The 13390-nt window shown below is 33.6% G+C and overlaps 1 protein-coding gene and 1 long non-coding RNA gene across 4 annotated transcripts in view; one reads left to right on the top strand and one right to left on the bottom strand.

Moving 5' to 3' along the window:
• The window catches only part of LOC308559844, a 45041-nt gene extending 34218 nt beyond the window's left edge, over window positions 1–10823 (top strand). Inside the window, exon 4 of the long non-coding RNA XR_013999210.1 lies at window positions 10441–10823. This is a non-coding gene — a long non-coding RNA (uncharacterized lncRNA). The remainder of the gene's footprint in view (window positions 1–10440) is intronic.
• The window catches only part of KANSL1L (KAT8 regulatory NSL complex subunit 1 like), an 81228-nt gene that overhangs the window by 60506 nt on the left and 7332 nt on the right, over window positions 1–13390 (bottom strand). For all 3 annotated transcript variants that reach the window (XM_081143023.1, XM_081143024.1, XM_081143025.1), the window contains exon 3: window positions 553–694. In XM_081143023.1, the coding sequence (XP_080999149.1) occupies window positions 553–694 (142 nt within the window). The remainder of the gene's footprint in view (window positions 1–552; window positions 695–13390) is intronic.

The following is a 13390-nucleotide window of genomic DNA, read 5'->3' as shown; positions in this document are numbered from 1 at the left end:
TATAAAAAAATGCTGAAATCAGAATACTGGTTACAGTGGCATGGGATCAGATAGGACTATTCAAGTACCATACTTCAATAGTACAGGTAATGCTTTATTATTCTAGAAACTAAACCCATACTAACAAAAATATAGTATTTGATAAATTTGGGGGTGGGTACACAGGCATTCATCATATTGCTTTCTACAACTTTTTATGTTTTATAAATTTTTATAAAACAAAAATCTCTAAGGAGACTTCAGTAAGATACTGTACATACTCAGTATTTCTTACAGATGATAAAATAAATGCCAACAAAGCAGAGGTTTACAAAAAATGCATGTCATTTCTATTAACTGGAATCCAACAAAGTTCTGAATTGCTTAAGTATGATAAAACGAGCACAATAAATAAAGGCATTACAAAGATAGCTTCAATTTACAGCAATTAATACATCAAAAATCTTAACATTAACCTCATTTTTATAAAACCTAGAACAATTATTTTGTCTGGAGAGATGAGGAGAAACCAAAACAGTAATATTTTAAAAGAAAATGGAACACAGAAAATACCTTGGAGGCACGAATCTGCCTGTGAATATCCGTTAGTTGTTGGATTTTGTATTCTAGCTCTGAAATCTGGGCTTGAAGCCATGTCCATCGGCTGCCAACTCTTGCTCTGTCTACAAGCCACTTCCATTCAGTACTACAGTTACTGTGAACAACACATACATTGTTAGTCAAAGCACAAAGGCGATCAAGTTTTCACAGAAGCTGCTTAATAACTTCCTTGACTCCTGTCACACAATCCCAATTTCCTTTCCAAAACATCAATTACATGAACCGAGAATGGCATATCAACTTCTTATCAAAGAAAAAGATTCAATTTTCTTATCTTTCTATTCCACAAACACCTGTTTCTATTCAATGTCACTTATTCAGCAGTAGGAAAATCTCCTTTGCTACTTAATACTTTATTAATGCAGGAGGGCTGAAAGAGGAGTGGGCCAGCAAAGAAAAGGAAACAAGAATAACAATACTAACACCATGTAAAAACTGTTGCATGAGGCTTTTCTATGCAACCAGATGTCACATATCAGACAAGTCATTTGAACTGTGTTAGATCTATGTCCATGTAACAAACCTTAGTCACTCAGTTGTACTCTATGTAAGTTTCATGTGCTAAAACAGAAATCACCATTAGCTAAATACTTTAAATCAATTTAAAGAAATTGTCAAAAATTAATGAGTGCTGCATTAATGAATGCAGCTCTGCTGCATTTAAAAAAAAAAGCATACCAAATATACAGATTTTGACATTTATTAAAATAAACACCTTGTTAAAAACCTGACTCCCAGCATTCACAGGCCTTTCTTTCATGCATATTTGAAAATAAGGGTTGAATCCTAGCTCCTCTATATTTTGGCAAGTGTGCTGCTCCAATCCACATTTTGTAAGATTACAAATAAATTACTTTATGAAAATACTCCAACCATTCCAATTAAAGGAAAAATATAACAGAGATTAAAGATATAACTGAAGGGCAATAACTACTTTGTGGCAAAACAAACTATGAGAAACTTGTCTAAAAACTGAACGTATTGTCAAAACCCATAGAATGCACAAGACCAAGAGTGAATCCTAATGTAAACTGACAAAGATTTGTCAATGTAGTTCCTAGATTATAACAAATGTACTACTCTGGTGCAGTGTGTTGATAGTGGGGAAGTTACATTTGTGTAGGTACAGGAGATATGTGGAAACTGTATTTTCTGCTGTTTTGCTATAAACCTAAAACTGCTCTAAAAAAGTTTATTTTTTAAAAACACGTGATCATAATGGAAAGTCTTTCATATATACCTTAGTCAAAAAAAACATTTATTATAAGAGATCATTTATTGTCAGAGAAATAGAATACAATTGTAACTTTACTATACAGAACTTACCCATTATAGCAGGATTTTACATTATAATCTCAACTCCCCTTCCTATATAAACCCCTTTGGTCATAATGCATTATCTTTTTTATATTTTGTTTTATTCTATTTGCTATTCATTAGGGATATTCTGCATCTACAAACAAAAAAACATTGATCTGCTTTTTTCTTATGTCTTTGGCTTGGAATTAAGCTAATGCCTCATAAAATGAGGCAAGAAGTGTTCTATTTTTTCAAGAAGTTTGGGTGGGATCAGATTACTTGAGTTTTAAGAAAATTAATCAGTGAAGCCACCTGGGACTGGGATTTCCTATCAGAGAAGGTCTTTAATGATTAATTTAATTTATATAAGGTATTTTTTAAGTTTTCTATTCCTTCTTGTTTCAGTTTTGGTAATTTTTGTCTTTCAAGCACTTAAGTCTATTTCATCGGAGTTGCTGAAATTGCTCCTAATATTCTCTGATTTTTCTGTTAATGCCTATTACATCTATAGCTATGCTTTTCATTCATTCCTGTTCTTGGTAATTTTTTTCCTGATCAATCTAGCTACACACTTATCAACTTAATCTTTTCAAAGAACAAGCTTTTGGTGGTTTCACTCATTTTCTCTACGCTTTTGTGTTTTATATTTCATTGGGTTTAATTTGCTCATGATTTTGTAATTTAATTGGGAGACTTAGACCAGAGACTTTACACCTTTCTTCTATTCTAATTCAAGCATTTATAACCATAAGTTTTCATCTAAGCACTGCTTTAGTAATCTTGTAGCTGCATCCCACCTATGTTTTCATTATCATTCTGTTCTAAACACTTTGTAGATTCTCTAATTGGTTTCATTTCATCAGGAGTTATATGGAAATGTGTAAGTAGTCTAATTTCTACATATTTCAGACCTACACAGTCACCATTTCTTACCACTTCTTTCCTTTGGGTAGCTTTTGCTCTATCATTTCCTTTCAGCCTGAAGATCAACTTTTAAGATTTCTTTTAGTATATATATATATTGAACAATTTTTCTCAGCTTTTATTTGGAAATGCCATTTTGCCTTTGTTTTTTAAAAGATCATTTCACTGGGTAGAGAATTTTAGGTTGACTTTTTTTCCTTTTCATCACTTATTAAATATATCATTCCATGGTTTTCTGGCTTGCATACCTTCTGATGATAAGTCAGCAGATTTTTGTTGTTACATCTTTTATCCCCTATATAAAATGTCTCCCTTCCCCCTTACTGCTTTTAAGACTTTTCTCTACATCACTAGAACTTAGTGATTTGACTACAATATACCTTGGTGTGAGTTCATTTGTTTTTGTTTTATTGAGTTTCTCGATTCTATGGTTTTATGGTTTTCAGCAAATTTGGAAAAATTGTGGCCATTATTTTTCTTAATGCGTTTTTTTTTTTCTTTCTCCCCTCCCTCTCACATCTAGATCTCCCATTACATATATGTTAGAATTTGATACTGTATCCAGGTCACTGCTATTCAGTTCATTTTTGGTATTTTTACTCCATGAGCTTCATTTTGGATAGTTTATGTTGCTGTATGTTAAAACTGATTAAACACTTTTTCTTGATGTCTAGTCTCTGGTTAAGCTGCAACAATACAGTTTTCATTTCAGACTTTTCCCCTAAAAGTTCAGTGGCTCTTCATTATACATTCAATTTCTCTCATTAGTGCATGTTTTCATTACGTATGTTTACAATAGATACTTTAAAGTCTTTCCCAACTAGTCACATTATGTCTTTTATTTCTGTGTCTGTTAGCATGTCTGGTAATTGGATATACTGTGTATATATGTATACATAACACATTTATTATGGGCACTATAAATATTATAGTGTTGAATTTCTGGAATTTATGGTCTTCCTTTATGAAGTGATAAATTTTGATTCAACAGGTTGTTAAATTACTTGCTGTTCAACTTCATTCTTTTAAGCTTGCTTTTAAGACCTGTTAGCAGTAGAGTAGCCATTGTTTAGGGCTAATTCAGTTTTACTCTTGAAGTGTGAGCTTTCTGGGGTATCTACCAAACACTCCAAGTCTCTGACAAAGCCTTTCACTCTGCTTATTCAGAACTCAAACATCTCTAAATTGTGTAGTGCTGAAAATTGTTCAGATTACAGCTTCCTAATAGTTCTTTATTTGTCCTTGTGGTGTTTCAAGTACACCTGCATAGCTTTGTATTCAAAAAGTTTTCTCAAGGGGACCACATAAAGATTTCTGGAGCTTTTTTTTTTTTTTGCATAAATAGAACCCTCAGTTTCAGTAGTCTGGTCTACTAATTCCAGCTATCTCAGCGTCCCGAACTGTAATTTTTGTCTCAATTAAGACCACTGTGTTCTTCTACTTAGCTTTCCTCTGACTGCATCAGAGATCAGAAAGTGCCTTCAAGCAGAAAACGAGGGCAACCAGATGAGTCACTTCATCTGTTTCTCTTCCTTCAGGAATCACTGAACCTCTGCCCTTCGCTGCCTTATGCCCAGTCTATGTCTATTTTCTGAAAACAGTATCTGTCTCATATAAAGGATAGGGCAAAAGTAGGTTTCCAGTTGTGAGTATGCAAAACACAGAGTTTATTCTTGTACTATTATTTATTATTGTTTTATTTTCCATACAAACAACTGTAAACCTACTTTTACCCCACCCTGTATTTTGTCCAGTTTTCTCGTTATTTACAGCCAAAGAGCAAGTATAGTACCAGTAACTCCACTCCATTATGGCTAGAACTCAAAAACCTTTTACATATTAAAAAAAATAAAAAGATTGAGTGTGGAAATCAGATGAAGTACCACTGAATTAGTTTCAGCAATGCAGGTAAGGGCAGAATCCTAGAGCAGAGCAAAGTCAACAGTGCCAAACACACACACACACAACAACCCTGTAAAAGCAAAGCTAATTCTTGACTGTTAAATGAGAAGAAAAAAAATCTACATATTCATGTTTAGGTATTCCTAATATGAAAGCTTAGCATATACCTTACTTAATACTCCCCGCCCTCAAAAATATTTTGTGCCATTAGGATCATTTAGGTTAACAAGTTCTCATTAAAATGTTCATTGTCTTTAAGAAAATTAGCCTCATAATAACATACAAGTCAATAACATTAATATTCTACCACAGAGTTGTATACATGCACAGGAAAAACAAATAAGCAAACTAATGAAATAAATAAATGAACAGTTATGAACTCTAGGAAATTCTGACATAGAGATAAACCAAGTGGGGAGGGGTTATTTAGAATGTCCAAGGAAAACTGAGACTGGAACTTAAAAAGGGTTCTCCAAAAGGAAGGAGAAATGAAAGGGAGAAAAAAAACAAACCCTGAATATGTTTTACAATTCTGCCTAGAACTCTGGCAGAACCAAATGTGTCAACTGACTAAACAGAAATTTCCAGTGTTAAAGAATTTACAAATCAGATTGCTAAATTTAGTCTTGTTCCCCTACTACCATCTATCCACCCTCCTCCCCCCAGCCAAAGAAAGGATAAGAGAAAGAAAAAAAAGAGAGGTTGGGGACCATTTATGCACTCCAAATACTACTCTATGTCTATTGTATGAAAAACATTTTGAAAGTTAATGATCTGTTAAATAGTCTTAACTGTGTTTTTAAAATTCTTGCATAATCTCAAACACTAAACAAAAAAGGGCATACAGATAAAGAAAAAAAATGAGTTTTTTTAAACTAATCAAAACGTATTTGCTAAAGGAACAGTCTGAAGTCACACACTTTAGCAGTTCAACAAGCATTGTGTTTGCATGTGTGTGTGTCCCTTTTGTTCAGGAAACCAGGCCACTATGTAGTTATTTCCAATGTAGAGCAGTTTTCCCTTATCCACAGGGGATACATTCCAACACCCCAGTGGATGCCCGAAACCAAGGTTAATACCAAACTCTATATATACACAATACTTTTTCCTATACATACATACCTATGATAAAGTTTAATTTCTAAATTAGGCATACTAAGAAAAAACGATAATAATAAAAAAGAACAATTATAACAATATACTTTAATAAAAGTTATGTGTAATCTCTCTCTGTTCGTGTCTTCCACTCACAAATTTAATGCCTTTTCCATCTTAACTAAGCACTTATCATGCATTGTGGCTGTTAGTTTACAGTTTGAAGTGTGACGGCAAAACTAGCACAAATTTATTTTTTCTCCTTTACAACTTCATAGATAGAAGACTCATTCTTACCACACTCTTAGCAACCTCAGCATATTATTTTTTTTCTTTCCTTAAATCAAGATCTTTATATTTTCACTTAAAGGAAGCACTTTATGGCTTCTCTTTGGCATATCCAAATTGCCAGCATCACTACTCTTGCACTTTGGAATCATTATTAAATAAAATAAGGGTTACTTGAACACAAACATTGAGATACCACAACAGTCAACGAATAACCAAGATGGCTACTAAGTGACTAACAGGCAGATAGCAAATTATAGCTTGGATACATTGGACAAAGGGATGATTCATGTCCTGGGCAGGACGAAGTGGGTGGGACAGCATGAGATTTCATCATGCTATTCAGATGGTACATAATTTAAAACTTATGAGTTGTTTATTTCTGGCATTTTCTATTTAATATTTTCAAACCACAGCTGACCATGAGTAACTGAAGCCATGAAAAGTGAAACTGCAGACAAGGGGGAACTACTGTTATACACTGCACAAGAGCCTGCCTGAAAGGGCAAGCAGCGCCAAAATCCAGCAAGAATTCTCCATCCCAAGCCCTGCAATTACAAATCTAAATCTGCTCAGAGAAAGGAGCACCTTCTTCTATTACACACAAATGGGCCAGTGATGGCCCTGCTGGCCACTACAATGGGCAATGAAAAAAATAAAAAGAGATAAAAGATTAGACTACACTTGCTTCTCAGAAAGGTGATTAGCACTATCAACCCAGAAAGGGATACAAGTGTTTCTGCTATAACATAGTATATGCATTCCTGAATAATACCATGTTCTATAAAGTAAAAATAGCTGAACTTATGCAGAGAACAGAATTAGAGCCAGACCACTCGAAATCTATGGAATTTTAAAATCTGAGTCCTAACAAAACAACAAGAATCCTTATAAAAATATTAGTACTGTTTAAGTTCCCACTGGCACTTGTATCAATAAGCCAATCCATCCTTTCAAGCTTCCTATCCTGGAGCTCATGCTTCTTCCTTTGAGAAATGGAAGAGAGAAGATATTCACTTCTAATGGAGATCAGGTTGACAAAAATTTAAAATATCATCTAGTGGTAGCTTCCTTCATCAATTTCTTTTTAACAAAAGTGAACTATTCTTATAGCTATTTCAACTGAACTTAGAACTTCCTCTGATCTTTTAACATAATGGAATATGTAGCAATTTTTAAGCCAATAAACCAGTACTTTATTTCAATATAGGACAGTACTTTTAAAGAATTTTTAGCAGTTTTCTTATACTACTAAGGCTTTCTGTTTAGTTGTGAAAAAGCTTTCCCCCTGATCATTCCAAAACATTAATGTGTTTAAAGTGGTTTAGAAAAAACTCCAAACCAAATTCCACACTATTGACATCATTCCCCTATTTGCCAAATGTTAAAAGAAGTTTTTCAGGGAGAAGGAAAATTGTATAGGTTAGAAACAGGGTTCTATATAAAGAGGAAAAACACTGGAGAATAAGTGAAGGTAAAATAGGAACTTTTATTTTTCCTATCTTTAATTGATCTAAATGATAATGGATCTAATGGTTTGTTCAAGATAATAGCAACAATGTAATCAATTATGTAGCGTGTATGTGCACGTGTTGTGTGCGCACGCGCGTGTGTTTGTGTGTATATGCTTATAAGTGAAAGTGATACAAAGGACAGGAGAGAAGAATTAGGATTATTCTGTTATTATAAGGTACTTGCAATACCCAGGATAGGTATGTTATTTGAAAGAAAACTTGGATTGGATTAGCTGTATATGTACACTGAAAACTCTAGGGTAGTGCTAAAAAAAGTAAAAAAAAGTATAATTGATATGCTAAAAAAGAAGTAAATCATGTAAAATGTTCAATTATAACTACAAAATGCAAATAAAGAGTGGAAAACAAAAATAAGAGCAAAAAAAAGGGCAACAAATAAACTGACAAATATGGGAGATATTAATCTACAATATTAATAATCACTTTAAATATCAATGGTCCAAATACACTAACTAGAAGACAGAGATTGTCAGAGTGGATCAAAAAACAAGGTCCAACTATATGTTGTCTCCAAAAAGCTCACTTTAGCCTGGTCAGGCATGGCTCGGTGGTTGAGCATTGACCTAGGATCCAGGAGATTGTGGTTCGAATCCCAGCTAGGGCACATGCCAGGGTTGCGGGCTCGATCCCCAGTTGGGGCTGTGCAGGAGGCAGCCGATCAATGACTCTCCCATCATTGATGTTTCTCTCTCTCTCCCTTCCTCGCTCTGAAATCAATAAAGATATATTTAAAAAAAAAAAAAAAAAGCTCACTTTAAATATAAAACATAGATTAAAACTAAAGGGATGAAGCAAGTTAGCCAGGCTAACACTAATCAAAAGAAAGTGAGTAGCTACATTAATTTCAATCAGAGCAGACTTTAGGGCAAGGAAAGTTAAGATGTATAAAGAGGGACATATAATAATAAAAACGTCAACAGTCCAAGAAGATAATCCTTAATGTGTATGAGCCTAACAAAAGAACATCAAACTATGTGAGGCAAAAACTGATAGAACTTCAAGGAAAAATAAATTAATCTAATATTGTAGTTAAAGACTTTAACACTCCCTCTATCAGAAATGCACAGATCCAGCAGGCAGAAAGTCAGTACAGGTGAACACAGTATCACCATCAATCAACTGAAAATAACTGACTTCTAGAGCCTAGTACATCCAACAACAGCAGATTATGCATTCTTCTCAAGATAACATAAAAGAGTCATCAAAAAAAGACCATGTTCTGGTCCATAAAACACACTTTAAATATGGTTTTTCAAAAAGAAATCATATAATGTCTGCTCTCAGACTACAATGGAATTAAATTAGAAATCAATAACAGAATCAAACTGGAAAATCCCAAAATACTTGGAGATTAAACAATACACTTCTAAGTAATACATGGGGCAAAAAAGAAATCTTAAGAGAAATTTTAAAATATTATTAATTTAAATTAAAATGCAAATACAAGTCATCAAAATATGTGGGATGTAGTGAAGACAATGCTTATGGGGAAAAGCACAAAATTTATAGCATTAGAATGCAAATATTAGAAATAAAAAAGATCTAAAAATCAATTATCTGAGATTCTACCTTAGGAAACTAGAAAAATAGCAAACTAAATCCAAAGTAAGTAGAAGAAATAATAAAAATTAGAGTAGAAATCAATGAAACTGACACCACGAAAGCAATTGAGAAAATCAATGAAACCAAAAAAGTGGTTCTTTGATCAATAAGCTTCTATCCAGGCTAACTCAAAAAAAGAGAGATGACAAAAATAACTAATATCAGGAATGAAAGAGGAGAAATTCCCACAGAGCAATGGACACTAAAAGAATAATAAAGGAATATAAACAACTTTAAATCCACAAATTTAATAACCTAGACAAATGGGCCAGTTCCTTGAAAGCACAATTTGCCAAAACTCACACAAGAAGAAACAGACAATCTGAATAGGTTTATATCTATTGAAGAAATTGAATAAATAATTAATAACATTCCAAAACAGAATACACAAGGCCCAAACGGGTTCACTGGCAAATTCTACCAAAAATTTAAAGAAATTTGACCAAGTCTCTACAATCTCTTTCAGAAGATAGAAGCAGAGGGACTGCTTCCTAACTCATTCTGAGGCCAGCATTACCCTTATACAAAAACCAAAGGCATTACTAAAGAAAACTATAGATCAATACGTCTCATAAGTACAAATGCAAAAAATCGTCAACAAAATATTAGCAAATCAAATTCAACAATGTATAAAAGGACTTATATGCTATGACCAAGTGAGATTTATCCCAGGTATGTAAGGCTGGTTCAACATTCAGGAATTATGTAATCTATTACATCAACTTTTTCTTTGTTCCACATACAAGTAAAATGGAACCTTGGTTCTCAAACTTAAATCATTCTGGCTGTTTGAGAAGTGATTCGTTCTAAAACCAAATCATGTTTTCCCATTAGAAATAATATAAATTGAATTAATCCATTCCAGACCCCTGAATGATTCTGTTTTAACCTTTCTTATATGCATGTCTAATGTACTGTTTAATCTATAAACTTTGCAATTATTTCTTTTTTTAAGCTCTATCGTTATTCTTACAACTTTCCTTTCCACTCTGCTGCCATAGAAAACACCAAAGTATTCACAGCACCATTTCCTCAGATATTAACATAAGGTTTAGGGGTAAACTAACTCATACTCACACATTCTCTCCTCTGTTGCCTGAGAGACACGTGACTGATTATACAGGTATCGGCATGAATGGGTTGTAGGATCGAGAACCAAATTTTTATTTAGTCTTATGTTTTTATTGATTTTTAGAGAGGGAATAGGGGAGAGAAAAACGTCAATGCAAGAGGGAAACACTGACTGGCTGCCTCCTGCACATCACCCACCAGGAATCAAGCCTGCAACCTGGGCATGTTCCCTGACCAGGAATCACACCGGCAACCCTTTGGTGCATGAGATGACGCCCAACCGAGCCACACCAGCCAAGGGCGAGAACCAAAATTTTGTTCGACAACTGAGATATTTTTCCATGAACTTGGTTGAGAACTGAATTGTTCAAGATGGGGGACGTTCAAGAACCAAGGTTTAATCGTAAAATAAATCAGACATCTCCCATCTATTTCCAAAGTGTAGAGAATTGAAAAGATAATGAATGTAAAAAGTTTGTCAACTTCACATTAAAGAAATATAAAGGTACTCTTATTTGCAATTTATTAATGAAATATTACTAGTTTCTTTATCCGCTGGATGTCACACTGAGGTCATACTCCTATCTATCCAGTTCCTCAAAGGGAAGCTCATCATCTGGCTCTTCACTTCCTTTCCTTTCTACTGGCACAACGGAGGTGTGAAGGAAACCCTGACGCCTCATTTCCGTGAGTCTGCAACAAGCTGCTTACTTACCTCTTTTCTGCCTTTCAATCTGGAAGATCTGCCTGAGAGCCTGTAACTAAACACATCACAACACTCCTGTCTTGGTGAAAGCCTAATCCCATTTATATACCAAAGTAAAAATTTGATGAAAATTTGAACATATGGGGAAATGATTGGGGTTTTCTCCAAACATCTAAGACTGTTGTTTGATTTGGAAGATATTGGCAAAGTTTCCTTGAATAAGACAAAGAAACATGTTTTTCTATGTCAAAAATCTGTGAGTTTTCCCACATTCATCCTGAAAGAAACTGATTTCATTTCTGAGAAGAAATGAAATGCTAGAACTCGAAGGTCTTACTAGATATGAGGTAACATAATTGTACCAGAGTCTGTTAGTGACCAGCCCACACCCCCTAACACTTACCAGTTCAGCTCACACAGACCTGCCTTTTCTCCAACCGCCAGCACCTGCATTTGACTGAGGTTTGTTGTTGTTGTTGTTTGGGCCTGCTTTGTCACCCAAGTGGCAGAACAGAAGTGCAAGGAATTTAACACAACCAGGAACAGCCTTCACTCAGTAACTGATGGGATTTGATGCACAAATACTCCAGCTTCCTCACTTCTCAAACGGGTGAACTCAGGCATGTATTTTACACTGGCTCCCCACGGTTCCTGTGGAATATTAAACTCCAGTGTTCCACAATAGCAAACTGTGTGATAAGACACTCCTTATTGGCTGCCAAATCTGTGCCTTATTATTATGTGCAGGTACTTTATATTTAACATTTCATCTAATTATCTACAGAACTCTTTAAGTTAGACCAAAGAAGAATCTGATTCAGAGGGTTAAGAATAACCTTAACCTTTGCTCAGGATCAAAGAGCAAACCAACTGTAATACAAGTGTATCCAAAAACTCTGCTTCTTCACCAAAGGAACGGAACACTGCAGCAGGGAGAAGGGGTACATTCGTATTAAAATCCTATTTTTATTTCCAAAGGAAATTAACTTTTAAAATATTTTTTAATGCATATTAGTCTCAACCAAAAGTTATTTTTAAAGTACACACTAATGTCATTATGAATTAATCTACTGCCTACATTTTTAGAGGAAGAGGAAAAGGGGAAAGTCAAACATATATTTATATATTTAAAATAAAAATGGTAATGGCGAGTGTGAGTGTGACTGCTTTTCAATTTCCTAAAACAACTATATTCTTTCACAGCTAAATTTCATAGTCAGAGGAATGTTTTTCTTATCAAGGCTATAAACTTAAAAAAAAAAAAAGACAAAGAAAATAAAAAGGAACTTATAATCTGAGATTTTGAAGATAAATATAATACATTTTACTTCTCAATTTTTAAAAGTTACAAATGTTAAATATTATAATAAACTACTTTAATGTCTATATTTTTGCATAGTTCATTCATTCATTCATTGAACACACATTCATGCTGGTTTTAAGATATACAAGATATATCTTGTGGCCGTTTTTGGTACTAGAGACAAAGGAAAAAAGGGTAGGGAAATCAAGAATGTAAGAGAAAATAAATAGTGCAAAATTCCACAGATTGCTGACCCCAATTTTTGTACCTTTACAACTACATATACAAATACAGAAAAGTTCATTCATTGGCTCAACAAATACCAGACAAGCAGTAAAAACTAGACAATGCTAGGCAGTGGGTATAAAATAAAAGGAAGAGAAGTACTCGCCCTTAAGTTGCTTAAAATTAAGTCGAAGTCAACCAATATTCGCCACTGCAGACCTTATGATTTTAGTTGAGAAGTCTATTTATATTTAATAGAGATAATGAAAATTTAACTGTGTTCACAACCACTTATGAATTTAGATACACAAAATGCATCTTTTTACCTGTTTTATGTTTAAGGTTTAATTTTAAACTTTATTCATTAAAAATATTTGTCCACATTTGAAAAATGAGTTTCCAGAAATATAAAGAAGAAAATTTTTAAAAAACCCAACAACTTATCAGGATAAAAGTTTTCGATTTTAAAATAAACTTAACAACATGAAAACATGAGCTCAATAACTATTAGCTCCCACAGTCAAACAAATTTCAAATATAGTGATAACAGAGCACCAAAAGACTTTGCTTTACATTTTATTCCTTACTATAAAAATTAATATACTGTCCTTTTTATTAGTAAAAATTAATGTGTTTAGTTTCTAATTCTATAATGATTCTCATTCATCTTAAGAGAATTTGATAAAAATGTTAAATTTCTTCCTCCCAAAATACCACATATACACACAGTATTTTGCATCAGTTTAGAGACATTAACGGATTCCCTGGAAGCTAGATTAAAAACTATGTTCTATCTGGCCATTTAAATAAAATTAATTCAAATTAAATAAAATTAAAATT

This window comes from Miniopterus schreibersii (genome assembly GCF_964146895.1).
Source record: "Miniopterus schreibersii genome assembly, chromosome: 7".
In the NCBI taxonomy this organism is placed as follows: Eukaryota; Metazoa; Chordata; class Mammalia; order Chiroptera; family Miniopteridae; genus Miniopterus; species Miniopterus schreibersii.
This window is presented reverse-complemented; position numbering and strand designations above follow the sequence as displayed.